This window comes from Penicillium subrubescens (genome assembly GCF_028828155.1).
Source record: "Penicillium subrubescens strain IBT 31985 chromosome Unknown utg000003l_segment0_segment0, whole genome shotgun sequence".
In the NCBI taxonomy this organism is placed as follows: domain Eukaryota; kingdom Fungi; phylum Ascomycota; class Eurotiomycetes; order Eurotiales; family Aspergillaceae; genus Penicillium; species Penicillium subrubescens.
Genome location: NW_026643153.1, coordinates 1,413,975 through 1,441,435, shown reverse-complemented (window position 1 = coordinate 1,441,435; position 27,461 = coordinate 1,413,975). Strand labels below are relative to the sequence as shown.

The window sequence follows — 27,461 nt, the reverse complement described above, 5'->3', positions numbered from 1 at the left end:
CGAACGGAGGGGGCTGAGTCAGCCTTATTCCTGAGGCAGCAATAAATTGTCTCAAACGGCCTGTAGTCTGGAGTAGAACCTCAATGATTGATTGTATTAATTTGAAAGTAACATGGACAGTAAGTGAGAGTGTCTAATCTTGCATAATTTACAAAGGTAAGTTCATAATTGATTGTTAAGTCGAATTTTGTGGACATAGATTCGCTGTGCAGCCTGGTCCGCCTCCAGTATGACAAGAATATTAAAACATCAAAAAATTCCATTAACGTATCAAATTTACAAGAAAATATTAGCCATCTCCATTAATTCACTCCTTCCCCACAGTCTGAACTCTCATAAAGCCCGAAAAGAACTTCTCCATATCATCATAGTCATCAACCTCCCCAACCCAACTCACATACTGATCAGGACGCAAGATAACACTCGCCCCCTTCACGGGGTCAATACCATAATTAGCGTAAGCCTGACCATGACCTTCATGATAAGACTGATCATCCACAAAGACCTTCCAATAATCCCAACCCATAGTCTTGCTGTATGGATGGAAGGCCTCTGGCAGATCCAAGAGCTCGAGACTTGCTCTCGGGCCTGGGTGAATGGTCAATACTTCGATCACACTGTCAATCGGTTGTTTGGCAGGTGTAAAGCGACGGATGAACGAGTCTGTGGCCCCGAGTCTTGCGCCTAGCTTTTGCATGCGTTCCATGTTTGGGGCGAGGCCTAGTTGTCCGGGGAAGACGACGATTCGCCATTTGCCGTTGCTTTTCAATAGCTCTTGGAGATGCCAGGGGCGGGCGTCTGATTGATTCAAGACCTTGAAGCTTGGCATACGCTTGCCGATGTCGATCTTGGTTGCCAATTGGGGCTTGCTGACCACGCGGGTGGTTTTGTCCTGGCTGGCAACATCAGTGCCGTCTCCTTGTTCTGCGACGTTGCCCTCTTTCGCAACAAGGACACTGGCTCCGTAGTTGACCGCTGGTTGAAACGTTAGTATAAGATGCCTCATGGTTCCTTATCATGATGTCACTCAGTACTCACCAATACCACTGGCAAATTCATTGCCCTTCTCAAAGGCTTTCTTGAACTCTTCCATGCTCACACCTTCTTCATCCATGATATCTTTCGCAGGACGTCCCGAGAAAAGTCTTGAGAAACGGTGATCGAACGCAATAAGATCCTGAGCAATCTTTCTTCTCTCGGACTGATAGGTCTTGAGAATGGATGCGTCACTGTAGCCCTTCACGACATGTGCGAGCTTCCATCCCAGGTTGTATGCTAAGTCGAGCGATTAATAACTCGTTCTCTATCTCGAGATACTTTGAAGTAACTTACTATCTTGCATACTCACGTTCATACCCTGACCAGCTTTGGGTGAGTGAGTATGGACTGCGTCACCTGCCAGAAAGACTCTCTCCTTCAGCGAGAACTGGTTACCCACGCGCTGGCCAATCTGGTAGGCCGTCCACCAGTCACAGTAGGAGTAGTCCAGCTTATAAGGGTGCAGAATTCGCTGGGCCGATTGGAGGATAATATCCGGTGTGATCCAGGACCGATCTGCCTTGCCACCCGCCTGAGCATGCTCCGTAGTTTGCAGTTGAATGTACAGTCGAACAAGCTTGTTCTCTCGTGGAATGACCATGACACTGCCTGCATTTGCCGAATGAATCGCGCAACGCTGGCGAATATCCGGGAAATCGGTAATGGGTACGATGTCGAGTACGCCCCAAATGTAGTCTGTGGAGTCACCCTCGAGCTGGAAGCCCAGTTGACGACGGACCCAGGAGTGTGCCCCATCACAGCCGACGAGGAACTTGGCTTTGATGGATTCAACTTGGTCGGTTCGGGCATTGGTTTCGGCGGCCCGAATGAGATCATCCGTGTCATCGGCTGCCAGATTACTCCGGAAGAGTCCGTCACTGACGGTTTCTTCCTTTCCGACTGCGGATTTGTGGTGTTGTTGCTGTTGCTGCGGTGTGGATTCCTCGTCTGAGAGGGTGCGCACCGTGACATTGATGGGATAATCGTTGAAGTCATCTGCCTTGGCATCATCGAATTCAAATGCTGTGGGTAGTACACCCCGTTCAACTACAATGTCACTGTGTTCCTTGATCGAGTCGAGGAAGAAGCGTTCGATGCGGCCCTGGTGCAGCACGACTTGCTGGAATCGACTGATTCCGGGGATGGTATCGGGGATTCGATCGGATCTTCTAATGCGGCCCTGATCATCAGGGTTCCAGAGACAAATTTCCAGCATATGGTTCGATTCACGCCATGCGCGGTCTGCAAAATCGAACGAGTCAAAGATCTCCAGTGTCCGACATTGCAGACCATCTGCTTGGCCGTTGAAAATCTATTGTACTAGATCAGTATGGGTGTACAATGCTGCAATCAAGATTCATGGCTTACCTTTGTCCCTCGCTTGTCCACAATACGAGTCTTGACACCGCATCGACTCAGCCAGTTTGCCAGCATCAGACCAGCAGGACCAGCCCCGACAATGAGGACATCCACATGGTCCTCGGATTGGGGTAGAGTACCAGGCATGGTGATTGAATCAGGTACGGGGACTCGTTGTTGGAATCGAAAGATGATATTCCACCAGCATGAAGGCTGTTCCCGTCATATTGCATGCACACTTATATACACGATAGCTCGTCTGTTCCAATCCGAATCCGAACGGTTAAAGCCGACGTGGATGTCGGAGATGTTGTGGGGGATGAGACCCTCTCTGCCAATCACTGCCAACCGTTGAACCTTTCCCCAGGTGCATCCCGCAAACTATCTGGAGTGGCAAATGATCATCTTTCCTATAGGCTATAGCTGAAAGGCACTTCCGATTCGGATGATAGAATGTGGTCCGAAATAATGGAGAGCTCAGGGACTACTTAGCCTATCAACCCGTCAGCTAGTCTTGGTTGCAAAATAGTACTTCTGCTTTCCCCATCGGATGAACATGGCCGATCGGAAGATCCCACCAACAAATATTCGTATCGGTGAGAGCCAGTTCTTTGAGGAAGCCTTCTCAAATAGGACGAGGTGAGAACCGAATAAGTATCATAGTTTGAAACAGTTTTCTCTTCTTGACTCCAGCTGTCTAGCCTCGTATCGGGTGAGTCATGAGGCTGTGTGACTAAATGGGAAGAGGGGCTTAAGTCAAAGGAGCCGCACTTGTCTTCGAATGGGCAGGATAAATAAAGCGAAAAGCTCCTAATCTCATCAGTCAAAATCAAATTCACTCTCAAAACAACTCTCAAACAGAAATCACAATATTATCCACCATGACACCCCCCTACACAGTCGCCCCACATCTGGAGTACTTCAACATCCCCTTTACCGACTTCATCGCAGCCCGACCCGAATTTGACGCGTTCGCCGTGGGGGGCTACATTTTCGCCCAGGCGACAACTCCCACATCCCACGAAGCGGGGTCCCCGCCACGCACTTTATTGCTCCAGCGAGCCATGACCGATTCCATGCCTGGTTGCTGGGAGAGTGCTGGCGGGGCAGCCGAGCCTCACGAGGATCGCACGTTGCTGGATGGTGTGGTGCGTGAAGTCTTCGAGGAGACTGGGCTGCATGTCTCGCGGTTCGTCGAGCTGGTCGCTGTTGATGTCTGGATGCATACCCGTCGTACTAATGGGGATCGGATTCGGATTATCAAATACTCTTTTATCGTCGAGGTGCATGAGTCAAGGAGACAGTCGGCTGATGGGACTTTCCAGTCTGTGGGGATCGATGAGATTCCCGTGAAGCTGGAGGCAACGGAACATCAGGCGTTCGACTGGGCTCTTGAGGAAGATGTGCAGCATTCTTTCCAGACACGCCAGGGCAAATATCAACTGCCGTTGCCGATGCAGGGACATCAAGGGCCGAATATCCTGAGAGCCTTTGCGTTGTTTACGGAGCAGCAGAACAAGGCTGCTGTGTGAACCCGGATCATGTGAAATATTTGATAACAGCCATGGAGTATCTACTATCGATATAATAATAAAAATCCTGTAAATAACCAGGTGTATACAGATAGACCGAAAGCCCTCAGTTGGGTTGTTTCTCAATTTGCCAATTCTTCTCCTAATCCTCCGCAGGAAGAACCCCCTCAGCCTGCATCTTCAGAGCCACCTGATCAATCTCTCTCCAGACACGCAGCAGGTTACCCCCAGCCACCTTGGCGGCCTGTTCATCGGTAAGTCCGCGACGAAGAAGCTCCGCAATCAAATCCGGGAACTTGGAGACATCCTCCAGTCCCTTGGGCACGGTCGGAATACCGTCAAAATCACTACCCAAGCCAACGTGGTCAAAGCCCGCAACGGTACCAATGTGGATGATATGATCGACAACCCGCCCAATGGTGGCATGGGCATAGTCCACATTCGGAATCCCGTCATCACGACCAGAGGCCTGGCAGGAGATGAAATCGGGCGAGAAATTGACCATGACGATCGAATTGCGTTGGCGGACCAACTCCAAGATATCATCTGGTACGTTCCGCGGGTGTGGACACAGAGCGTAGGCTGAACTGTGACTGAAGATGACAGGGGCACGACTGCCCGTCCATTCGGTCTTGCCTGCGCCCAGTACATCGCGCATTGTGTCGACACTGACGTGGGCCAGATCGATGATCATGCCCAGTCGGTTCATTTCGGCCACCACCTGCTGGCCCGCAGGACTGACGCCATGCCAGAGAGGAGTGGCGATTTTCAGACTACCATTCGGCTGCTCGACGATGGCTGCGTCGGCATACTTGTTATGACAGTTATGGGTTAGCGTGGCATAGGATACCCCCAAGTCATAGAACATTCGCAAGTGCGCCATTGAGTTGCCAATCGACTGCAATCCTTCGATGCCGTAGGGAGAGATGATCTTGCCTTGGCGAAATGCATCCATGGCTGTTGTGCCATTAGGGGGCGTTGAGAAGACCTCTGGGAATGCCTTCTGGATGCGGGACATGAGATCAACCTGTTCCACGGTCATGCGGACGCCTATTTATATATGTCAGTTAAATATGGTCCAAAGATAGGAATGAATTTTCATAGTCAGTACGACCCATTTTACTTACTGGGCGCGTAGTTCTCATCGGAAAAGTCCGTCCAATTTGCAGGGCAGGGAACATAGACACTCCAAAAGGTGCCTCCGACGTGCCCTTTCCTCAGACGAGGCAGATCCACATGGCCTGGAAGAGTACCATGGACAAATGTCTCGGTGAAGTTGGGCGTGTTAATGTGATTATGGAACAATGCTCGGATTTGAATGGGGAAGTCATCATGGCCGTCTGGAAGTGATCGTTAGTTTGAACATGCGATGCTTAGTTTCGACTTTATAATTCAAATTGTTGAAATATTATGTGCACAGCAATAATGACATCAACCTCGGGTGATCATACCGATCAAAGGAGTGCTGGACAGAATGTGTTGCACTCGATCCTCGATGGTGTGCACACGAGTATGTTGACAATAGTGGGGCCAGAGGAACCACCCGCTAGCCACCAGGGCGCTGAAAAGCAGAATCCAGCTTCGGATGGAGGATCTAGATGGGGTGGAAGAAGCCGTGGAGCTCGCTGGAGCTGCTTCCTCCCAAGGGAGATCCTGTAATGAAGTCTTCTCGTCCATCGCTGCAGTGTGCGAAGGTGGGAGAGTTGTTTGTGAGGGAGAAGTTGGGGCAGCCGATCGACTCCGGCTGATAAGACACTGTAACGCTGCAACGCTGCAATAATAATGCGGGAGAGGAGAAAGAGGACGAGGGGGACAAACAAAGAAACAACTTCAACTTATATCCACGGATTCTTTACTCTCCGAAGTCAAGCCCTCCGGATATCTCTCAGAATTTTGTGACTTTATTCCCCGTTAGTATCAACCACGAGTGTGATGGACTGATGTCGCCATTTCTAATTGTGAAATGAACGCCCCTTAATTAAAGATCGCTCTATCTTCAAAATCTTTTACATTAACTCGATAAATTTGTTGAGAAAAGCTCTTGTGATGATTCCGATAACAACGAATTCCCCGAGAAAAGACCCTCCGACCGTCTATTCCTTGGATTCCTCTCCATCTTTCTCATCCTCCTCGCTACTGTCCTCACCATAGGGCGGACCCAATGAGGCCCCCCATTGATACTCCTTGCCTATCGTGGCATTCGCCCAACACGCATGTTCAGTTAAGTAGCAATCGTCCAAATAATGATAGTCAGCTGCATTGTCCGCTGTCTGGCGATATGAGCGAATCACCCGCCCGCATTCATCATACCACACAGCCAGCACTTTACCTGCATTCCGGCCCTCGGAGGCAAGCGTCTTAGCATCGATAATGTAGATGCGGCCAATAATCAGAGCCATATGGTATTGTCCGTAAAAGCAGGGCCATGGTAGCCCGTCCTCGTCCGGATCGTAGCCATCTTCCTCTGCCAGTTCCGCATCTTCAGCCTCGGCCTCGATTCCAGAATCAAGAGCTTCTTTCACGCGCTGCTCGTACTCCTCGGCAGGTCCACTTTCCAAGAGTTGCGGCATGAGAATGAAGATTTTCTGCCAATCGGGCCCGAAGTTGTACAAAGATGCATCATTCAAAATCGGTTCAATCCCGCCCTTCAGCTCTAGATGAGTTTCGATGCGAGAGAAAGCGGCATCCGATGATGGCTGATAACATGTGCGTAGCCACAGCCTCTCTGCTGGGGTTTGCCTCTCAGTAGGAAAATGGCGCACGCGACTCAAGAGGTCTTGTTCTTGGGGAGTCAGGTCTGAGGCTTTGGAGATGCCCCGCTGTTTCTTCTGGTCTTGGTAGGGCTACAAGGTAATCAGGCACAGCACGTAAAACGAAACACCTCGAGGGAGAGATACCTTGCGACCCCTAATTCCGAGGCTCACATACTCGGTAAAAAGCTTTTCCCGTTGGGCGTCTAGAGAGAGTGGTGAATTTTCGTCCCATCGCTCCTAAAATGGGATAATATCAGTTCCATCCATGTCGGTCGGAGCTATACCCTCACCAATAGGAACAAGTCGGGTGAACATATCCAAATAGTTTTGGGATCCATGAAGGAAAAGCTCTTGTAGTCGAGGCTATGTCGAAGACGGGTGTGAAAGAGAATTACGTGGAAAAAAAACCTGCAAACGGCGGGGAGTGTTGATGCTATGAAAATTAGGCAGTAGCGTGCCTGAGGCACCATTCTTGATAGCGGCCGACTTTCTAGAAGTTTGACTCTTTGGTGTCAAGGAGACGAAAAAAAGGAGTATTAGAGATAGCTGACCGAACACATATACAGTAAATATACGGGTGGATAGTAACGTAAAATCAGGCGCTGAAAACGGTTCCTCTTGACCCCATTTTAAGCCTCCTTTTTGCCAACTTGACCCATTCCAGAGGTTTTGCTGACGGATTCGCTGGTCTAGTTCGCTCAAGTAACCAGGTAGCCTTGACTAGCTCACCTCTTCAGCGCCCGTCTCTCAGAGGTGAGTAGACAGATAGGATCCAGTCCGATTTTACGATCAAAAGCATCACCCGTCCATCTGATCCGTACTGAAAACGAAACTGCCTGGCGGGTTTCCGTCAAGTGTCAGACATGGTTAACGAGACCTGGGACCGGATAGAGAAGATTATCGTCAGCTGTGCGGACGAGACACTGAAGGCGGCTTGAGACATCGACCGTTTGGATAACGAGAATCTCTGACTGGAGAAGTAAGGCGTTCGCTACCGCTAAGCGAGTCCTGACTGAGATTCCAAGCAATACGCCCAAAATATCGAATTGAGCGTTCATGCCCAAAGATTGAAGACGAAGGGGGCTCTGAGCTTCAAAGCACCGCTGGTGGCTGTGGGCGAAGCAGTCCCAGAGCTAGACCGAACCGGAGCGGAAGTTGTTGCTGATGCACTTGCTGTTGAGGTCGTAGAAGAGCTGGTCGATGATGAGATCACGCCATCAACTTTTGTCGAACTTCCCTCTGTGCTGGTGCTGACAGAGCTAACATCGTTTCCACCGTCGCCACATTGCACCACCGTTTCCCAACCACCGGCAAATGTTTGCTCCCAGTATGACGATTGTCTACAAAGCGCAAAGTAGTTGAAGAAATATGCCGAGCCCCGTTGCTCGTGTGCATTTTGGTAAAATTTGACTGCACACTCATCGGTACAGGGGAACTCGGTTCTGGCCCAATCGTCGCTCTTGGGATAGGTCAAGTAGCAGTAATCAGACCTGTGTAGATTTTAAGCATATAGATACACTGAGCGAATTTAGAAGTTGTACTAAACTCACCCATTCTTGGCACACGATTGGCCGTATTTGTACTGGAAAACCTCGCCCACCGTGGCCACAAGAGCCTGATAAATTTCCTGATTCCCGCTCGCTACACCAGCAAGGTCACTATGGAGGCCACAAGCAGCCTTGACCTTCTTGACATACTGGGACAAGGAATCACTGCATGTCGTGGTGCACATAGCTTCCAAGTCCGAAGATTGCGGTTTGAAGTCAGGATCCATGGAGGCGACGATTTTGAGCAAGGTTTCATCACAATTGATGCTGGCACTGTAGGCTTCCTTGCAAACCTGTGAGGTCGTATCTGCTAAATCCTTGGTCGTGTAGTCCCAATTCGGACCAGAGACATTGAGGCTGAAGGAAGCAGTCACCTGACCCAAAGCTGCAGATAGCGCGAAGAGACGGAAGATGGTAGTGACGGAGGCCATTTTGCTGGAAGATTAGAACGAGTGACTAGGGCCAGTTGAAAAGAAATTGAAAGAAATTGATCGCAATGAGTGAACGATGAAGGGACAAAAAAGGCAACCAGGAAAAGGGGTTGACAAGTTTACGTGATGTTGCGGCGGAAGGGTCTACGGATTACAATATTTTCACCAAGGTCTGTGCCAACCCACTAGGAAGGACCCTTACGATCACGTAATGCCATGTATGAAAAATACAGTGGCAGTTCAAAAGTCTTGAGTCTAGATAGAGACCAGAGAAAGCGACCAACAGACATGCTAACACTTCTTGTTTTTCGAAAGGTCTTTCTAATGGTCTTTCAAATAGTCTTTCAAATAGTTTCTTTTCATAGCCGAGGTATCAATTTTTAGTCTATCGTTCAACTCGCGATTACAAAGATGATTTTGAACATTGGTTAGTGTCCAACTTACACTATACTACAGTTGCGAAACGGAACAGCCCTATAACTCTCGCTAAATGATCTACTTGAAGAAGACATAAGAACAAAATAATGAGAATAAAAATAACAACAATAACAATCATACAAGTTAAGGTAGTTCCGTACCACATTAGACTATGTGGCTAAACAGTGCCATAAGTAAAATCACCAAGTGTAGATAAAGGAAGGCCCTTCCTATTTTACTTATAGCACTGTATAGCCACAAAGGTGCATGGATTGTCTTCAAACATAATAAATAGGCTATTGTATCAACATTCGGACGCGGTCCCAATTTCCCATTCTTCGGCGATCAGACAGTGCCCGGAGGGGCACCTGCGAATCTGAGATTCCTTCGTAGCTTCAATTAATCTAATTCCTGCTTCATCTGCTCCATATCAACAGTTATGACGAAGCATAATTTCTCTATTGAGCACCTGCACCAGAACACCTTTAATCAACCACCCTCTCCCCCTAAAGAGATTGCTCCTAGGAGCCCACTATTCTCCACGCCATTTTAAAGACGCGTATAAGCTATCTTTATATGGATGAAGTTCCCTTACCGTAATCAAAGATGCGAACCGCATGTTCCGATACGAGGAGCACCGGAACATGTTGACACTTTTCATAGTCTGTTCTTAAACATAGAAGAACCTTCATGTCTCCGTCATTGTAATTATCACCTATGACATCGTAATCAAGGAACAATCATGTAAGGATAAGCGAGAAAAAGCTAAGAATTAATAGCAGCTAATCAGCTTCTTTCAAGGTTGGTTCGAGTTTCACTCTCGACTTTGATCATAACGAGCGGAGGGCCACTTTGAGGCGAAATAAAATACCTCAAAATTCCGCGGCAGCCAATCAGCAGCCAGCAATGGAGAAAGAAAAACGTGGTGATTTTAGCCGATCCGGGAATTATTCACGAACCACCTGGATCCACAATTGAATTTGTATTTGCTGCCAGGTCGTCTTTATCTACCGTTATCTTAATTTCAACTCCTGTCAGAAATTGCGAGGAACACCCGCGGTGTTCCGGCCGGTCGGGCGTATAGCTCGTTGTATGCCATCTAGCCGGTTTGGCTCTGGATTTTGCGAAATCGTCTCCCTTTTGGCATGCATTGGATGGAAATAGATTATCCGGCCAGCCACACCCCAAGGTATCGCGTTTGCTAACCATCGAGAGGCTATCACTGATCAGTATAACCTCCGGCCACAGATTTGACGATAAAAATCACTAGTGCACCCCCAGCGGGCTTATATCTCACCTTGACAGATTAGTCTTACCTCTCTATAATTCATGGAACTTCACCCGGTTATATACTGTAAAAATTGTCAATCGTGCAGTACTAATGCGTTAAAGCGATACCAGCAACTCTATAGCCTCAGAGTGTGGTGAAAAACAACGAGTATGAGGGTCATCCGGGTTGGCTAGCTTGAGGCAAGGGCGCGGAGGAAAATTCTCCTATGTACTTCACCATCAATGCTTAATTTTGGACATCGGGCCTATTTACAAATTGGCCGACTCGATTGGTGGGAATTTCAAGTATCAAAAGTCTTGGCAAAGACAAGCATCTGTAGTCAACTTTGCGTACGGTGTCCTTCATTATGTTTATTTTCGCTGCACTTCTTGGTGGACGGAGATTATGCCTACTACTGGAAGTTCCGGCCCCATTTACATTTCTGGACTAGTGAGATCTGGGTTGAGGTTTGGAAGGTTCAGTACCCAAATCAATCTGGATGAACGAAATGTGGCTAAATGGCGTACTGGGTCCGTGGTCAGAGTATTGATGGTAACTATTAGTCCAGAATCTAGAAGTGGAGCCTCACAACATCTTTGAGACTCCAGATATTGGGATATGTATCAATCTAGACGTTCGGCTGGCTCGGACAAAGCCGAGAGCCCCCTCATGTTGCTCTGGCGAACCCGTCGCTTGTTTCTGCTTCAGCGCTTGATCGATAAGTTAGCGGCGGTGGGGAAACGCCAAGATTCTCGCCATACATACCTATTATTCTCCTGTAGCGATAAATATAAGATCTCACCACGCAGTGAGGATCAAAAGATTCTCCGATGATCAACGACCAAGGTGCCATTTAGCCACAGGCTCTGACATAGCATACAACAAAGGAGCGTTGGGATATCTTTTGTTTACACCTCTCCATAGCTCCGTGGGCTTAACAGAATGTTGTTTGCATCTCTGTTAGGTCTCGCCGGCCTGGCGACGGCTTCTGCAATATCGACTCAGCCGGTATATTCTACGACATCGGCATTCATTTCGGAAACAACTGTCACTTCGACTTCCGCCACGACTTCGTACAGTAAGGTTCCTCACAAGGAAGATCAAGCTGTCTATACTAACGGGCTTCCTAATTCAGCGTCGACAACCGTAGTCACCGTGGCAACAGATGGTAGTGGGGAGTTCACCGCGATTGGGGCCGCCATTTCCTATGCCCAAAGTCATGCAATCCCTAGCGTCACTGTCCTCGCTGGAACGTACACTGAAGGTATCACTATCTCCGCGACGCCCACTGTGACTGTCGTTGGCCAAACTACGGCAAAAGATGATTACTTGCAAAATCAGGTCGTCATCACCAACTCGGGAACTGTTCTCACAGTTAACAATAATGCCCAAAATGTCAACTTCCGAAATGTTAATTTTGTCAACACCGCGTCTGCCTTTGGTGCCATGATCTTGAAGGGAAACAAGTATGCCTTCTACGATTGTCAGATGGTGTCCACTGGAACCCTTGGAATCACGGCTAGCGTTGGTCTTGGTGTTATTTCCAACTCATACATTGAAGCCCTAGACAAAGTCATTTATGGTGGAGCAAATCTTTATATCTACGACACGGAAATTGTCCCCGTCGACAGTTCCGCCATTCTGGCTTACATGAAAGGTACCAAGGACAGTTCGGCAAAGCTCTGGAACTCCACCGTGATTTTCGACCGTGTCACTGTTACGCAAAAGCCGGGCGCATCGAACAACTATGTCTACCTTGGTGCTGCCAATGGCCCGGGAATGGTAGTTCTCTACCGCAACTCTGTTCTGGGGGGTTTAATTGCTGCTTCCGGCGCTCACAACGATGCCACGACTCTTGATGGATATAACAACATTGCGGAATACGACAACACCGGTGCCGGGGCCTACACGAGCAACGCTGCTACTAGGGCTGGATATGTCTCCCTCCTAAGCGCCTCGGACTTATTGCAATATAGCATCAGTGCCATTTTTGAGGCTGCTTATCCAAGCTACGCCACATCTGATACACAATGGATCGATAGCTCTGTCTTGGCTTCTATCCAGGCAGGTGATGTGATCACAAGCTTGAGCTCTACTACTTCAACAATCTCTGTCACTTCCGGCGCTTTATCGGCATCGGCTGTTTCTACAGGCCTTGCTTCGTCGGTGGTCACGAGCTCCTCCATTACCTCCACATCCACTGCTGTGACGTCCACTTTTGTAGTAAACCCAACCGCTGGACCGTACAAGAAAATCACTGCCGCCATCGCTGCTCTTCCCAATGACGGAAAGGAATACACAGTCTACGTGATGAGTGGTACATACAACGAGCAAATCTCAATCACTCGTACCGGAAAGACCATTCTCCGCGGTGAGACCACATACGACAATGATTACACCCAGAACACTGTCACCGTGGAATATTCGAAAGGCGTCTTGACTAGCGCAAATGAAGACGAGACCACCCCGGTTGTCAATGCCAAAAACAGCGACGGCAAGGGCCTGGCCATTTACAACATCAACTTCAAGAACACTTATCCTAAGACCACAAATACCGCCGCGCTTGCTGCTGACTTCTATGGTAACGTGCAAGCATTTGGATGCTCCTTCATTGGCTATCAAGATACACTTCTTGCCAACAAGGGTACTCAGGTCTTCTCGAACTGTTACGTCGAGGGCTCCATCGATTTCATCTGGGGCTTTTCCACCGCGTATTTTTACCAGTCTATCGTTACCACAAACACACCGGGCGCTTGTGTTACGGCTATGAGTCGATCCTCGTCAACTGCAGCCGGTGGTTATGTCTTCGACAACTGTCTTGTCACCTACACCTCGACCTATGGGAGCACCTACCAAGACACTTACCTGGGCAGACCGTACTCGGAGTACAGCCGGGTTGTGTACATGAACTCATACCTGGACAAGCACATCAATCCCGCCGGTTGGAATATTTGGTCTACAAGCTCTCCTCAAACTGACTATGTCACTTTCGGTGAATTCAACAACACTGGGCCAGGTAGCTGGTCGAGTAGTCGCGCTTCCTTTGCGACCAACCTTACCGCTACTCAGGCTGAGGATTACACCCTGTCCAACTTCATTGGAAGCACTGCTTGGCTTGACATGGATGCTTACAATTACGAGCCTTCCTATTCTTTGACTGGTGGTGCCAGTGGCACGAGCTCCACTGGCACATCGACTTCCACTGGCACATCGACTTCCACTGGCACATCGACCATCGTTACGACATCTACAGCCACTGCCACATGGACTCATCCATCCAGTGGCACCGTTCCCCCGTCGGGTGCCGTTCTGGTCAGCGTGTCTGGATCCGTCAACGGTTCCTACAGCAACCTCACCGATGCCCTAGCCTCCCTCCCAGATGACACTACCACTCAGGTGATTTTTATGTACGCTGGTACATATGAGGAGCAGGTTCCTTCGATTAGTCGTAATGGCCCAGTCATGATCATTGGCTATATCAACGGAAATCCTGGTCAGAGCTATGCCGACAATGAAGTGACAATCACCTTCTCCCGTGGACTTTCTGTCTCTCCTTTGCCAACCGGTCATTCGGATGCTGAGACTGCCACCGTTTCCACAGCCTCGACCAAGATTGCTTTCTACAACGTGAATATCATCAACTCGGATAATCTTGATGGCTCGGAATCTTCTTACGTGACCCTGGCGGCATCCATATATGGAAATCACGTTGCTTTCTATGGTATGACGCACAATCTCCTGTCAATCCGGACCCGGTGATAATCCTAACTTTCTGGACACAGGCGTATACTTTCAGGGCTGGCAAGACACCCTTTTGACTGGGAGCACAACGGGATATCAGTATTACGAGTCATCGTACATCGAGGGTGCGATTGACTTCATCTGGGGTTACTCCAAAGCGTACTTCAAGGGTTGTACCATCGGAGCAAAGAGAGCCAAGTCCGCCATCACAGCTCAAAGCAGAGCTTCGTCCTCTGCGATCGGAGGTTACATCTTCGATCAAACTCTGTTCACTGCAGCAACCGATGCTACAATTGATCTTACTCAGACTGTGTACCTGGGCCGTCCTTATTCCAAGTATGCGTTGGTTGTCGTCAAGAATTCCTATATCTCAGACGTCATCAACCCTTCGGGTTGGAAGGTCTGGTCGACTACGGACCCTCGCACCGACTACATTACTTTTGCTGAATTCAACAACTCCGGTCCTGGAAATTGGGAAAGTAATGTCGCTGCACGTGAAGCCTTTGGATATGCCACGCTGCTCACGGAAGACACTTATGCCTTGGAGACTGTCATGGATTCCACTGACTGGATTGATATGACCTATTGGGAGTCTATAGACACACCTACCTCGGTATCAGGGGCATCCGTCACGTCTACACCCACAAGCACTGCTACGCCTTCGGCTACGGCTACTACAGTGTACGACGGAACCACCCCTCCTTCTGGAGCCTATATTGTCTCGAAGACCAGTCTCGGAACAAACACGACTGTTTTCGATACCATTCAGAGCGCTCTGGATGCGCTCCCTACCTCGTCGAAGATAACCCCTACCGTCTTTATCTATCCGGGAACATATGAGGAACAGCTTGTCCTTAACAAGTCTGGCACTGTCATTCTGATGGGTTACTCGGAGTCGACTTACGACTACTCCAACAACCAGGTCACTATCCAGTATAACCATGGTATTGATACCCAAGCAGACGAATCAAACTCTAACGGTGCCACTGTGTATGCTACTGGCAACTACCTCCAGGTGATTATCTTTTTGATTGCGTTCTTTTTCTAAAGCACTAACCCAGTGGCAGGCTTTCAACATCAACTTTGTGAACAACAATGGCACGGCAAAGGATATTGCTACTCTCGGGTTCGCTGTGAAGTCAAGCAAGTACGCCAGTCTCTATGGTAAGTCATCCGATGCTTCATGTATCTCTGATCCACGCTAATAAAATATAAAGGCTGTCAAGTCAAGGGTAACCAAGACGCTCTACTCATCAACGGTTATCTCTGGATGAGCAATGGCTACGTAGAGGGTAACATCGATATGATTTGGGGTAGTGGCGCAGCCTACTTCCTGAACACGACAATTTCTCCCAACGAGGATGATATCAACCTCACGGCCGATAAGCGCTCCAGCAGCACCGCTGCCGGGGGTTTCGTCTTCGACCAGTGCACTATCACTCCAGCTACCGGCGCTGGATCCCTTTCGAAGATCTCCCTTGGCAGGCCTTGGAACTCATATGCGCGCGTTGCGTACATCGATTCTTATCTTGACTCTTGTGTTGAGGCTACTGGATGGGAGGAATGGTCTTCCTCGAGCCCACAGACATCTGGTGTTACTTTCGCCGAATATGGAAATTATGGTCCGGGATCCAGCACCTCGGGACGCGCTTCGTTTGCCACGCAGCTGAATAACACTGGCGCTGTTCAGTTTGAGCTGGACAATTTCTTTGGAAGCACCAGCTGGATTGTCTTTACCCATATAAAGGGCACTCCATTTGTTGCAGGAACCAGCAACTCCACCACTACCTCGGTTGTTTCAACGCTTCTTTCCACTAGCACTGTGCCCACCAGTTCCTCGACATCTTCTCTTGGGGCTGTGACGACCACAATTGACATAGTGGCTACCTCAACGGTGTCTTTGTACAGCACAATCACACCAGTTGACCGTACTTCGACGGTGAAGTCCACCATTACTGTGACCATCTCCCCAGATGTCGTGTCCAAGTTCACGACAGAAAAGACGACCATCACCTCCACGCAAACTATCAGCGAGCCGACCATCACATCGACCAAGACTTCAATCTTAACCGTTGATATTGGCAGCACAGTTACTCCAGCTGTGAGGACGGAAACCTCCACCCTGAAGTCTACCGCTACCTCGACAGTTACGGTGACCGGCAAGGCAACGACATCTACTACCAAGAGCACTATTACCAGCACTTTGACCGTCACCGCTGCTGCGTCTAAAGTGACCAGCACCGAGATGCAAACCACTACTAGCCTCAAGACGGTCAGTGCCAAGTCCAGCCTCACTACCCTGACTTTCACGGTGACAGTCGGAAATGGAGGCACAACTACTATTACAACCAAGGCCACAACCGAAGTGGTTACCTCCACATCGACTAAAACGGCGACGAAGACGACTACCACGACCCTGAGCTGCGAGGCGGCGCAGGCAGTCCAGAAGATGAGGAAGAAGCGTTATATCCTACCCCGCGGCGACGCAGCCACTGTCACGGCCTACACCACGGACATCGATTATATGACTAAGATTGTGACGGTGACCCTGCCCATAGCAACGGACATCATCGCCGAGATCACGACCCAGACGGTCTCACTCAAGGCCTCGACCATTACCGCCACGATCACATCCGTGGCCACCAAGCTGTCGACGACAACCATCCCGGCAGTTACCTCCATCGTCACAGTGGTGGACACGACATCCATTGGCAAAACGACGACTCTGAAGGCGTCCACAGTCACCGAAACTGTCACCTCTTTGGTAGCAAAGACCGCCACCAGCACACTTCCCGGTGAGACCGTCTCAACAGTCAGCCTGAAGATGACGACGATCAAGAGTACCCAGACAGTTCCCGCCTCGACCATCACCACTTCCAAGACGACCACGGTGAAGAGTACGACTAACCTGCCAGCCGTGACCAGCACCAAGGTCAAGATCACGACCGTGACGAATCACCCTTCTGTGACTGTGACCGAGCGTGCCACGTCGACGTCAACCAAGGTGGAAAAGACGACTTCGACTACCACGGAGGTTGCGACTAAGACGGCAAAGTGCTCTTGATTGTTTTGTTTGTGCGGCACTAATATCAGCACTGGTATCGTCTCTTTCAATCCTTTTTCGCCATTGGCTGGGTGGATGGAGGAGGGTGTCCAGGAGATTCTGTCGAAGTGGTGAGGGCTCAATCTTCCAATACTTTATACATGAGGCATGTTTGTTGTTCCTCCAAATCAAGTAGTAGTAGATAGACCCTCATCTTTGCGTATAATTATAATAATATTAAGCGTGTAATAGGTTATATGGTTCTCATAATCCATTCGAATAGCTTCATGAATCGAGATCATGTGATTTTGTCATACTGTCGTCTGTCGCTAGTACGCTGGTCGAAAAAATCCTCGAGATTAGTGAGTTCAAACGAAATCACTGAATATTCACTTTAATCTACTTTCTATTCAAATTACACAACTTTTCTATTTTCTAGTCATCACAGAAACAGTATCTGTGCTATCAAGAAAGATGATTTGAAAGACAATTAAAAAGATCTTTCAAAAAAGAGTGATTGAAGCATGTCAAGTTGGTTCATTTCTCTGGTTTGCAGACTCAGACTTTTGAACAACTACAAGGATGTTCTAATTACGAGATAGTAACACAGTCACAGCGCTAAACCCTAAATAGGTGTATATCGTGTGTTTAGTAATAATCTTGTATCGTCGCTTTAGCAATTCCCTACTTGGTTCACCTCCACTTTTTTGGCCTTGCGGCGGGTTTCCCCAAGTCCGAAACACAGTCCCACTGGCTCCGCTTGTTTGTGCCTCTTCGCTTTGATCGCTTGACCCTTTTATCTTTCCTCCACCACCTTCTTTTGTTCGAGCAATTCTTCTCCTCGCCCCTCGTGGGTATCATCAATCTTATACCTGCGATGGCTAGTATGCCGACCACTACGGACGGTGAGTCTCCTGATCGATTGAGTTCTTCTCCTGCCTCTCCCTCGAATCTGTAGCAAATGGAACCTACGAATGCATGCTGACCATTTCCTCAAGGCCTACTGGCCGCCTGGCATACCTACCGGCTACCCCTCCTCATTGCCCTCTGCACGCTTTTCGTGGCCCTTCGTGCCTATCGCAAAGTCCAGTCGCGATCAAAGACCCCGACCTCTTCCTCGATCCCGTCCTCGCCTCGCAGTCTGTCCCCCGAAAAATCCCCAATTCCCCGGGTGCCGACCGAGAAACAACCCCCACTATCGATCCCCACAAACAATGGCAAGCTCGCTCCCAATGATGAACCTCCCAAGTCCACGTCCGGTCCCAAGCGTGTCCAGGGCAAGAAACCCGCCAAAACTGTCTCCGGTCGCCGCGTGAATAATGAGGAGAGTCACCCTTTGTCTATCCAACCTGTCATTTTCTTTGCCTCGTTGACGACAACGACGGAACGATATGCCAATGTGCTGCTGGAGGATCTGCGTGCAGCGGCACAGGAACGAGCAGATCTGGAGAAGCGCGAATATGGTCTGCTGCCTCCACAGATCCACGATATCTCGTACATCGACTTTGACGATTTCTTTGCTGCCGCTCCTAAGCCGCCGTCGACCTCTCCCGGTACTCGCTACCTTTACTGCATTCTGATTCCCACCTATAACATCGATACGGTCCTGAACATGTTATTGGGTCACCTGGACGAGATCCATAATGATTTCCGTATTGATACTGCGCCCCTATCCCAATTGGCGGGCTACTCGGTCTTTGGATTTGGTGACAAGGAGGAGTGGCCCACTGAGGAGGAAGGCTTCTGTTCCCAGGCGAAAGAAGTCGATCGCTGGATGGCGAAACTCACCGGTCGCAAGCGAGCGTACCCATTGGGAATGGGCGATGTTAAGAGTGATGCAGAGACTTCGTTGAAAGAGTGGTCTCGGGGACTCCAGGATACCATCTTCGATATCTTGGAGAGTGGAGGTCTTGGAGAGGGTGTTCCGGGTAGTGGTGATGCCGTCGAGAGCGACGAAGAGGATCTGGGGGATTTAGAGGACATGGATGACGAGTCCAGGAGCAAAAAGAAGACAACTTCGACCATGGTCGATCTTGAGGATATCCAGATGAATGGGGACTCGGCTGGTCCGATTCCAATTGACTTTACGACTGTAGGCAAGGCTGTGTCTGCGGAGCCCACTGCAAAGGAGATGGTTCCGAAGACATCTCCGACTTATGCTGCTTTGACAAAGCAGGGCTATACAATTGTTGGCTCGCACTCTGGCGTTAAGATCTGCCGATGGACTAAGTCCGCGCTGCGTGGACGTGGATCATGCTACAAGTTCTCTTTCTATGGCATCAAATCTCACCTCTGCATGGAGGCTACACCTTCGCTGTCGTGCAGTAACAAGTGTATTTTCTGCTGGCGCCACGGCACTAACCCCGTCGGGACTACCTGGCGATGGAAAGTCGACTCACCGGAGCTAATTTTTGATGGTGTGAAGGAAGGCCACTACAAGAAGATCAAGATGTTGAAGGGTGTGCCAGGTGTGCGAGCTGAGCGGTTCGCCGAAGCCATGCGAATTCGGCACTGCGCTTTGAGTCTGGTTGGCGAGCCCATTTTCTACCCTCACATCAACCGCTTCCTCGACATGCTGCACGTGGAGCGTATCTCCAGCTTCTTGGTCTGCAATGCCCAGCATCCTGACCAGCTGGAGGCTTTGCACCGCGTGACTCAGCTCTACGTCTCTATCGACGCCAGCAACCGTGAGAGTCTGCGAAAAATCGACCGCCCGCTCCATCGAGATTTCTGGGAGCGATTCCAGCGTTGTTTGGACATCCTCCGGGAGAAGCGTCATATTCAGCGGACCGTCTTCCGACTGACCCTTGTGAAGGGTTTCAATGTCGAGGATGAAGTAATTGGGTATGCCAACCTGGTTGAAAAGGCCTTACCGGGTTTGGTCGAGATCAAGGGTGTCACTTTCTGTGGAACCAGCACCAGTGCAGGCGCCGGTCTGACTATGAAGAACGTGCCTTTCTACGAAGAAGTATCTGCCTTCGTCGTTGCTCTGAATGAGGAGCTGCAGCGACGCGGTCTCAAGTACGGGATTGCTGCCGAGCACGCTCACAGTTGCTGTGTCTTGCTTGCCTCGGAGCGATTCAACGTTAATGGCAAGTGGCATACTCGTATTGATTATGACCGCTTCTTTGAATTGCTCGAGAAGGAGAAGGAGGACGGCACCTCGTTCAGACCTGAGGATTACATGCGTGAAACGGAAGAGTGGGCTCTGTGGGGCCGGGGCGGCTTCAATCCCGACGATGAGCGGGTCTTCCGAAAGGGCCGTGATGCCAATTCTCGGGCTCGTAAAGCTCAGGAAATTCTTGGAACTGCCATTACGTTTTGAAAAGCTTTCTTAATAAAAGCTTCTCGCCCCGAGGGTTGAATTGGTACTGATGTCCATTCAAGATATTCCTGCATACCCCTCTCCCTGCTAGGACTTGGTGCTTGATGAACTATGATAATTTCACCTTCTCGCACCCGGATTCGACCACAAAGTTGTCTGCTTTGACAGTTACATGCCACTACAGCATTTCCGAAAATAAAAAAGAATTACGAGAAGAATAAAAACTCGGCTATAGTATAAAACTGACTCAATATTAGTTACTGGGTTATCCTCACATTTCATTTCATCAATTGTTTACTTATGAGATATCTGCCTATTCAAGCATACTTCTTCACAATATTCGCAACATCAGACTCCGACAACTTCTCCACACCCAACAGCTCATTATCGGTCTTGGTGAACAAAGCTCCATAATTTCCACCATAAACAGCCCTCAAAATGAGACTGGTAGCAAATGTCCTTCCATCAGGTGGAGATTGCTTGAGAGCCTCATAAGCCTGCTTCTCCAAATCTTCAGTCTTGACAGCCTCCCGTTGAATCTTACCCTCATTTCCAGACAACTTCAAAAGTTGATTCTGGGTGAACTGCACCTCCTCAACGAAAACGTGGCGGTTTCTAGTTTCCTCGGGATATTTCAGAACACCAGCCACGGCTCGTCCAACACCAGCCAATGTCGTACTACTGACGGGGACATCCCCGCCATCAAAGATGCGAGTAGACGGCCCCTTGAGGTCGATAATAAAGCTACGTTCAAGACCCCAATCGAAGAATGGCCCGCTAACCACGGCAGTCCAGGTGAATGCGCTGTCCTGCTTGCTGACTTCCTGCAGTCTCTGGATAACTGCGACCTTGTCTCCGAAGACTGGTAGCTGAGATGTGAGCGGGTTTGACGTGTCGCCGCCGAATTCAGAGGGAACGAATCGCTGGACGCCTGCGGCTTGGGCTGCCTCGACGAGACGGAGGTGGATATCTTGGGGGACGATGCCGACGCTGAGGGTGTTGACCACGGCATCTTGGCCCTTGAGAGCGGTGACGAGGGAGTCCAGGGAGTTGTAATCGACTACCTGGACTTGAACGCGTGAGTCCACTTGGTGCGAGTTTGAACGGCTTAGGATGGTGACTTGGAATCCGGCCTCAAGCAGTTGAGTGATAATAGCGGGTCCAAGGTTACCGGTGGCCTGTGAGAAATTAGAAATAGATCATATGAGAGGGGTTGGAGAGTTGTATAGAACTTACACCGGCCACGGCCACACGAGTAATTGCCATGATGTATTGGATAGAACTTAGAAGTGCTGAAAGGCGTTTTTGAGTGGATTGGAAGTTGCTCGATCAAGTCTTGATCTTTGGAATTGATAGGAGAGTCTAATAGAATGAGCTAACATTGCAAGTGATATCTACAGCTTATATATATATATGCTCTGTGGCATTCTGTTCTATCATGAACCTGGATCGCGACATGGACGGACGTGTCATCAATGCCATGCTTTATCACCTCATCCGACACCATTATTGAGCAGAAGTGGAAATCTCCCGTCGCGGGCTGACCAAACATAAAGCAGAAGTCACTGCAGTGGCCAATAGTAGCCATGCGGGAGATATGTCCTGTTTGCAATACTCCTGTTTGCATTGATTGACTGACCAATAGTAGCGGAGAAATTCAATAGATTGTGTGTTTGCTCTGTTTGACTGGTATCAGCCGCCGGGGGAATCGGCAAATTCCACATGCCGATAGGCCGATGGCGCGATCGTATGGCACCATGAAGATCTGAGATTGGAAAGCACATTCCTAATCTTCGTAATCTTCTGCATATTACTCTTCCCAAATGGATTACAAATTTATCAGATCAATTCTTAAATTCCGCTGATTACATATATACTGGAAAGGTCTGGCAACCCTCCTTCCGTTCTAGTGCTCACCCCCTCGCCGCTTTTGCTCAGTGAGTAGAATTGAGCACGCCCCTGATCAGCCGGAGCTGCTTAGGGAATTGTTACACACACAGCAGTTTTTTGTTAACTATCCATAGATTACTGGAGATCGCACAGTCTCGACCCGGATCCAGTCAAGAAGTCTCCGGACGACGAACCGGCCTGAATCAGGACCCAGTACGGAGTATCCGTGCGCTGCGCTACTCTGCTCAGCGAGTGGGTGGGTCGCAGCGTAGCGAAGGGCACAGATAGAGTTTGGTAACATACGACGCTAGTCAAGCTAGTTTCAGTAGCCTGAAATGATCGGAAAGATCGCCATCCGGGGTTACTAACAATGTATGTCTATGAGACAATGGATTACTCGTATTTAAGTTGACTACCCCTGCAGCCGCAGATTACTGCTGTTGGAAACCTTGCAGTCAGCGACTCTTTACTTATATTTGAATAATCTAATGGAAACCCTCTGATTACGACGTCCTCAGTTCCTGGATCTTGAGTTGCGCAATGTTGTTGCAGATAGTCGATGGGACTCTTGATCAACTTGTTTAGTGGGGCCGTATACAGGCTTCAACAATGTCCGAGATCGTGCGTGAACCGCGAAATGAATTATCCCTTGATTACAATTGGTCTTGTGAGGTGGAATAAAGAGTCGCGACTGTTTATTGGCGGGCAATCCACCCTCTATGAAGATCATAAGCTACATCGGGCCTTTTGCATATGGAGAATTGCAGGATTAGCTGGTATTCTGCTGACTCTAGTAATTCTCCATTCATGAGTGGACCTATCCTAATGCTGTCAGCCAGGTATAAGATGCGGAACTGCCAACTAATTTCCGGCTGATCGCTGAAACTCACTCTTTCTCTTTCCATCTAACGTTCAACCTTTCTCAATTGCGCCAAAAAAATGCAGCCATTTTATTTTCTGATGACCCTCTTGTTTGCCACAGCAATGGCACTACCTGTCGAAGAGCGGCGCTCTGATGTTTCAGCCGACGCTGAGGTAAGAAGATTCCTCTTTCGACGACGTCAGGGCTAACAAAGCGACCGACAGCTTGTAAGTGATAGTGGCTATTGCCGAAGAATGATAACCGCGCGACCAGGGCTAACAGAGAGTGACTGATAGCCGGTAAGTAATGGCACCTCCTGCTGAGGAATGATAACGCGTGACCACCTTAGGGCTAACAGAGCGATTAACAGAGTGTAAGTACTGGTATCCGCTACTGAAGAATGATGATTGTGCGACCAGGGCTAACAGAGAGTGACCAACAGATTGTAAGCAATGGTACCTCCTGCTGAAGAATAATGACTGTGACACTAGGGCTAACAGAGCGATATATAGGCTGTAAGTGATTGTACTTCTGCTGGAGAACGATAACACGCGACCAGGGCTAACAGAGAATGGCCAACAGGTTGTAAGTCATAGTACCTCCTGCTGAAGAACGATAATCGCGTGACCACCCTAGGGCTAACAGCGATTAACAGAATGTAAGTAATAGTACCTCCTGCTGAAGAACGATAATCGCACGACCAGGGCTAACAGAGAGCAACCGACAGCTTGTAAGTGATGGTACCTCCTGCTGAAGGATGATGATATATGGCCAAGGCTAACAGAGTGGTCAACAGGATGTAAGTGAGGGTATTCCCTGATGGAGAACGATGACTGCGCGACCAGGGTTAACAGAGCAACCGAAAGGCTGTAAGTAATAGTACCTCCTGCTGAAGAACAATAATTGCGTGACTATGGCTAATAGAGCAATCTACAGGGTGTAAGTAATTCCTGTCAAAGAACAATAATCACATAACCAGGGCTAACAGAGAGCAACCAACAGGTTGTAAGTCCTAGGACCTCCTGCTGATGAGAATGATAATCGCGTGACCACCCCAGAGCTAACAGAGCGATTAACAGAGCGTAAGTAATAGTACCTCCTGCTGAAGAACGATAATCGCGACCAGGGCTAACAGAGAGCGAGATAGGTTGTAAGTGATAGTACCTTCTGCGGAAGAACGATAACACGCGTCCAAGGCTAACAGAGCGGTCAACAGAATGTAAGGGTTGGCCTACTGAAGAACGATAACCGTGTGGCCTGGGCTAGAGCTAACAATTCAACTAGTAAATGCGAAACACTTTGGGCGCTTTAGGTTACCAAAGATTGAGGTCTTCTCATTTCCTGTCGCCTCAGATCTAGAGGCGTCTTTCGTCGTTCGGCCTTAATGTGGGTTTTCTCCTTCAGGTTTAGGTTTCCCTACATTTTTCTGCAAATGCAAAGGCTGTGAATATAGTTCTCGGACTCTTCTTGTAAACTAAGAGCTCTGTAAAGTATGCTGAAACCTAGCACAACAAAAGTATGTTTGATAAAGAGCCAAATTAACTAAGGCTTCTATGTAATCTATGAATCTGGCTTTTCATGAAGCTCTAGTCCCACTTGAGACTTAACACCTAAACTGAGCCCTAGCCACATGCTATGCCTCCTTCAAGAGAGTCCCTTGAGGCCAACCCATTACACATTTGAATACCCTGGTATAAATGGTGCCTCAGGCTTCCCGGACCTGATAAGCCGGCAGGCTTTCTGTGGCGGTTCGCTAGGGCTTCGTCATCAGTACGTGTACGAACTCCTGCAGGGAACACCCTTGACAGAGGTTACACACCCCGCTCCCATCCTTCTACCAAGGATACATCTCCTTCCTGTTTGAGCGATGAGACTGTATATAAATTGACCCATGTTGAAGAGGTTTTACGATCCTCAAGAAATAGTCTTTGACTATCTAATTGACTTAGCCCTGTTTCTCCTACCTAATTAATAGGCCTCTACCCTGACTTATAGATTATATCTTTACAGTTTCTGTTTCTACTTCTTCGATCGCCTAGGAGAAATAGTACTAAGGACCTGTTCTACCCCCTCTACTGAAAAGGCACTGAACCCTCCCTTTCGTCTGATCTTGCACAAGATCGGATTAAAACGCTAAATTTCTGCTCACACTTTGTCTATTCGAATATTACAAAGAGAACATCACGATATTCAATATCCTTAATCTCTAATCAAGCTTCTATAGCTAAAAGAGCTACCCCTAAAGCACCACTATCTAACTGTACTAATATATTCACTAGGACAATAGGCCTTCTATATGCCCACCGAATTGCTAGCTTATTATCAACACATCAGCCAATTCAATTAAGCGATATTCATCAATTCTGGCGAATCGATTATGATAATAAGGTATCAGAGTATCTGCCAATACCTGAGCCTATATTATCACTGCCACAAAGGAAACAAAACCAAGACAACACATCAGATCAAAGGGTTATCAAAAAGAAAGCGCCATCAAAGTGCTCGAATTGTGGAGAAATTAGCCATACAATTCGTTCATGCAGGGTATAATAGGCTATGTAAATAATATGAAATGGAATCAGGGAAAGAGAAGCTCTTATAGTAGTAATAGTTGATAGAATGTAGTTGCTATAGTGGTAAGTAATGCAGTTGCTGTGGTAATGTATAGTAATGATTCTTGGCAAAATTGATTATGTGATGCGGGTATTACATAATTGTTGTGCCAGTAGTTAACTTAGTAAAAATCTGTTGTGTCCCTATCAATTCCCCGTAACATAAAGGCTCTATTATCCGTGTATACTCAGGATAAGCTTGCCCTGATATGCGATGTAGAGGAGTCTCAAGAAGCATCAGCCCCTGAACAGGATAAACTCACGCAATATCTTGAAAGGGTAAGTATAACTATATTATAGTTTTCATATATTAAACTAATCTTGCTTACAGGAACTATATAAACGCCTCGTAATTTCTGGAGAGACTATCGCTATAAGTTTTCTTCACTTACACGTCTTGTACGTGACATTCTCTTAATTCCCGCAACCGGTGCAGGAGTTGAACGACTCTTTAATACTGCTCGGGATATCTGTTATTATCGTCGAGGTTCGCTTAAGCCTAAAACAATCAGGGATCTCATGATGTTTATGTGGATATCAAAGTCTGACATCAAGGACGATCAACGTATATTGATTAATGAGTATCTCTCTTATTAGGAGAAATAGGCAGCGAAAGAGGAAAACGACACAAAGGATAATGATTTTGATCCAATTAGTGACGACGAAGAAGAGGATCCAGCATTAAGTCTACTATGGCCTACTGCCCAGCCTCTAAGTGAGAAAGCGCTCGGTAAACGGCGAAGAAGTGTGATATCTGAGCGGGATGAAGAAGAGAACAACGATGATGATAGTGAAGTTACCTTACCTGATACACAACACCGGGTATTAGGGAGGGTCCGAAAGCGCTCAAAGCTGTTGTGATACGAGGCTGTAGCTGCTCAGGAATGAAGCCGGCAAGCCGCAACATCGGAGATAATTCCTGCACTATCTATACGAAGTTCTAAGTTGATTGGAAATCAACTAGGACTTCATACTGTATATATAGCCTCTTTGTATCCCCCTGAAATAAATAATCAAGCTTCCTTTTGCACCACAACATATGTAGATAAATGAGTGGCAGGCAGAGGCTTTCAGAGCTGGAGAAGTCACATGACACATGTGTGCGTGTCGGGACTAAAGTGGGGCATGTTGGCCCTTCATTGAACCTCACCTCGTAATCCTTAAGTTCCCACAATGCAACTTATGTTTACCCCTGACCGCGACCGATGGATTGATCCTGTCACCCGCAGCGCTAGAAGGCGAGTTCCTCCATTAGCCTTCTCGTCGTCAGTGCGCGGTCATGCCATCGGCTCATATCCATCCGAGAAAGTGACTTGCCTTGAACGAGCCAAACAAACATGGTCGGGGTCCCCCGCAGTCGAGGGTGTCTGCAATGTGTTAGCCGCAGGATCAAGGTGGGTCATTTCATGCCTGCCTCTAGAAAGACTAGCATAACGCTTGGATCCATTCTAGCGTGGTGGTCTCAACGTGGTGGTCTCAACGTGGTTTGGGTTGATCAACTAATATGGCTGATAGTGCGACGAGACACGCCCGCAATGCGAGCGGTGCATCACTCGCGGCACGATCTGCCCGGGTTATACTCGTGCGCACCAATTCAAGGATCAAACTCAGTTCATCATACAAAAACACGCCCGAGCAGCA

General features: G+C 48.5%; 8 protein-coding genes across 8 annotated transcripts; 3 read left to right on the top strand and 5 right to left on the bottom strand.

Annotated features, from left to right (window-relative positions):
- Nucleotides 1–307: 307 nt before the first annotated feature.
- N7473_004542 (putative FAD monooxygenase) lies at nucleotides 308–2,544 on the bottom strand (the record flags this gene model as incomplete). Its single annotated transcript, XM_057150482.1, has 4 exons — nucleotides 308–975; nucleotides 1,039–1,275; nucleotides 1,333–2,350; nucleotides 2,407–2,544. The coding sequence occupies 4 exons, from the start codon at nucleotides 2,542–2,544 to the stop codon at nucleotides 308–310; spliced, it is 2,061 nt and encodes a 686-aa protein (XP_057010592.1).
- A 734-nt stretch (nucleotides 2,545–3,278) lies between these two features.
- N7473_004541 (NUDIX hydrolase) lies at nucleotides 3,279–3,929 on the top strand (the record flags this gene model as incomplete). Its single annotated transcript, XM_057150481.1, has 1 exon — nucleotides 3,279–3,929. The coding sequence occupies one exon, from the start codon at nucleotides 3,279–3,281 to the stop codon at nucleotides 3,927–3,929; it is 651 nt and encodes a 216-aa protein (XP_057010591.1).
- Nucleotides 3,930–3,982: 53 nt separating this feature from the next.
- N7473_004540 (putative dipeptidase) lies at nucleotides 3,983–5,628 on the bottom strand. Its single transcript, XM_057150480.1, has 3 exons — nucleotides 5,381–5,628; nucleotides 5,057–5,269; nucleotides 3,983–4,979 (listed from the first exon to the last, which is right to left on the bottom strand). The coding sequence occupies exons 1-3, from the start codon at nucleotides 5,604–5,606 to the stop codon at nucleotides 4,072–4,074; spliced, it is 1,347 nt and encodes a 448-aa protein (XP_057010590.1). The 5' UTR covers nucleotides 5,607–5,628; the 3' UTR covers nucleotides 3,983–4,071.
- A 288-nt stretch (nucleotides 5,629–5,916) lies between these two features.
- On the bottom strand, nucleotides 5,917–7,080 carry N7473_004539 (uncharacterized protein). The gene is made up of 3 exons (XM_057150479.1): nucleotides 6,973–7,080; nucleotides 6,827–6,919; nucleotides 5,917–6,772 (listed from the first exon to the last, which is right to left on the bottom strand). Exons 1-3 carry the CDS (start codon nucleotides 7,018–7,020, stop codon nucleotides 6,023–6,025), a joined length of 891 nt encoding a protein of 296 aa, XP_057010589.1. The 5' UTR covers nucleotides 7,021–7,080; the 3' UTR covers nucleotides 5,917–6,022.
- A 47-nt stretch (nucleotides 7,081–7,127) lies between these two features.
- Nucleotides 7,128–8,784, bottom strand: N7473_004538 (uncharacterized protein). Its single transcript, XM_057150478.1, has 2 exons — nucleotides 8,233–8,784; nucleotides 7,128–8,172 (listed from the first exon to the last, which is right to left on the bottom strand). The coding sequence occupies exons 1-2, from the start codon at nucleotides 8,658–8,660 to the stop codon at nucleotides 7,737–7,739; spliced, it is 864 nt and encodes a 287-aa protein (XP_057010588.1). The 5' UTR covers nucleotides 8,661–8,784; the 3' UTR covers nucleotides 7,128–7,736.
- A 2,505-nt stretch (nucleotides 8,785–11,289) lies between these two features.
- Nucleotides 11,290–17,152, top strand: N7473_004537 (putative pectin methylesterase; the record flags this gene model as incomplete). Its single annotated transcript, XM_057150477.1, has 4 exons — nucleotides 11,290–14,068; nucleotides 14,130–15,103; nucleotides 15,156–15,252; nucleotides 15,306–17,152. 4 exons carry the CDS (start codon nucleotides 11,290–11,292, stop codon nucleotides 17,150–17,152), a joined length of 5,697 nt encoding a protein of 1,898 aa, XP_057010587.1.
- Nucleotides 17,153–17,843: 691 nt separating this feature from the next.
- On the top strand, nucleotides 17,844–20,731 carry N7473_004536 (flavodoxin and radical SAM domain protein). The gene is made up of 2 exons (XM_057150476.1): nucleotides 17,844–18,036; nucleotides 18,130–20,731. Exons 1-2 carry the CDS (start codon nucleotides 18,009–18,011, stop codon nucleotides 20,454–20,456), a joined length of 2,355 nt encoding a protein of 784 aa, XP_057010586.1. The 5' UTR covers nucleotides 17,844–18,008; the 3' UTR covers nucleotides 20,457–20,731.
- A 42-nt stretch (nucleotides 20,732–20,773) lies between these two features.
- Nucleotides 20,774–21,722, bottom strand: N7473_004535 (aromatic alcohol reductase; the record flags this gene model as incomplete). The annotated part of the gene is made up of 2 exons (XM_057150475.1): nucleotides 20,774–21,634; nucleotides 21,693–21,722. The coding sequence occupies 2 exons, from the start codon at nucleotides 21,720–21,722 to the stop codon at nucleotides 20,774–20,776; spliced, it is 891 nt and encodes a 296-aa protein (XP_057010585.1).
- Between the last annotated feature and the right edge of the window lie 5,739 nt (nucleotides 21,723–27,461).

Bases quoted from the DNA above. Each gene is read 5' to 3' on its own strand.
- N7473_004540 (XM_057150480.1), bottom strand. From the start codon at position 5,606: ATGGACGAGAAGACTTCATTACAGGATCTCCCTTGGGAGGAAGCAGCT. The intron at 5,270-5,380 runs GTATGATCACCC...GATCACTTCCAG, and splicing joins GTCCAGCACTCCTTTGATCG to ACGGCCATGATGACTTCCCC. The intron at 4,980-5,056 runs GTAAGTAAAATG...ATATATAAATAG, and splicing joins CGATGAGAACTACGCGCCCA to GCGTCCGCATGACCGTGGAA.
- N7473_004539 (XM_057150479.1), bottom strand. From the start codon at position 7,020: ATGGATCCCAAAACTATTTGGATATGTTCACCCGACTTGTTCCTATTG. The intron at 6,920-6,972 runs GTGAGGGTATAG...ATCCCATTTTAG, and splicing joins CACCCGACTTGTTCCTATTG to GAGCGATGGGACGAAAATTC. The intron at 6,773-6,826 runs GTATCTCTCCCT...ATTACCTTGTAG, and splicing joins TCGGAATTAGGGGTCGCAAG to CCCTACCAAGACCAGAAGAA.
- N7473_004538 (XM_057150478.1), bottom strand. From the start codon at position 8,660: ATGGCCTCCGTCACTACCATCTTCCGTCTCTTCGCGCTATCTGCAGCT. The intron at 8,173-8,232 runs GTGAGTTTAGTA...AAATCTACACAG, and splicing joins CAATCGTGTGCCAAGAATGG to GTCTGATTACTGCTACTTGA.
- N7473_004536 (XM_057150476.1), top strand. From the start codon at position 18,009: ATGGCTAGTATGCCGACCACTACGGACG. The intron at 18,037-18,129 runs GTGAGTCTCCTG...CATTTCCTCAAG, and splicing joins TATGCCGACCACTACGGACG to GCCTACTGGCCGCCTGGCAT.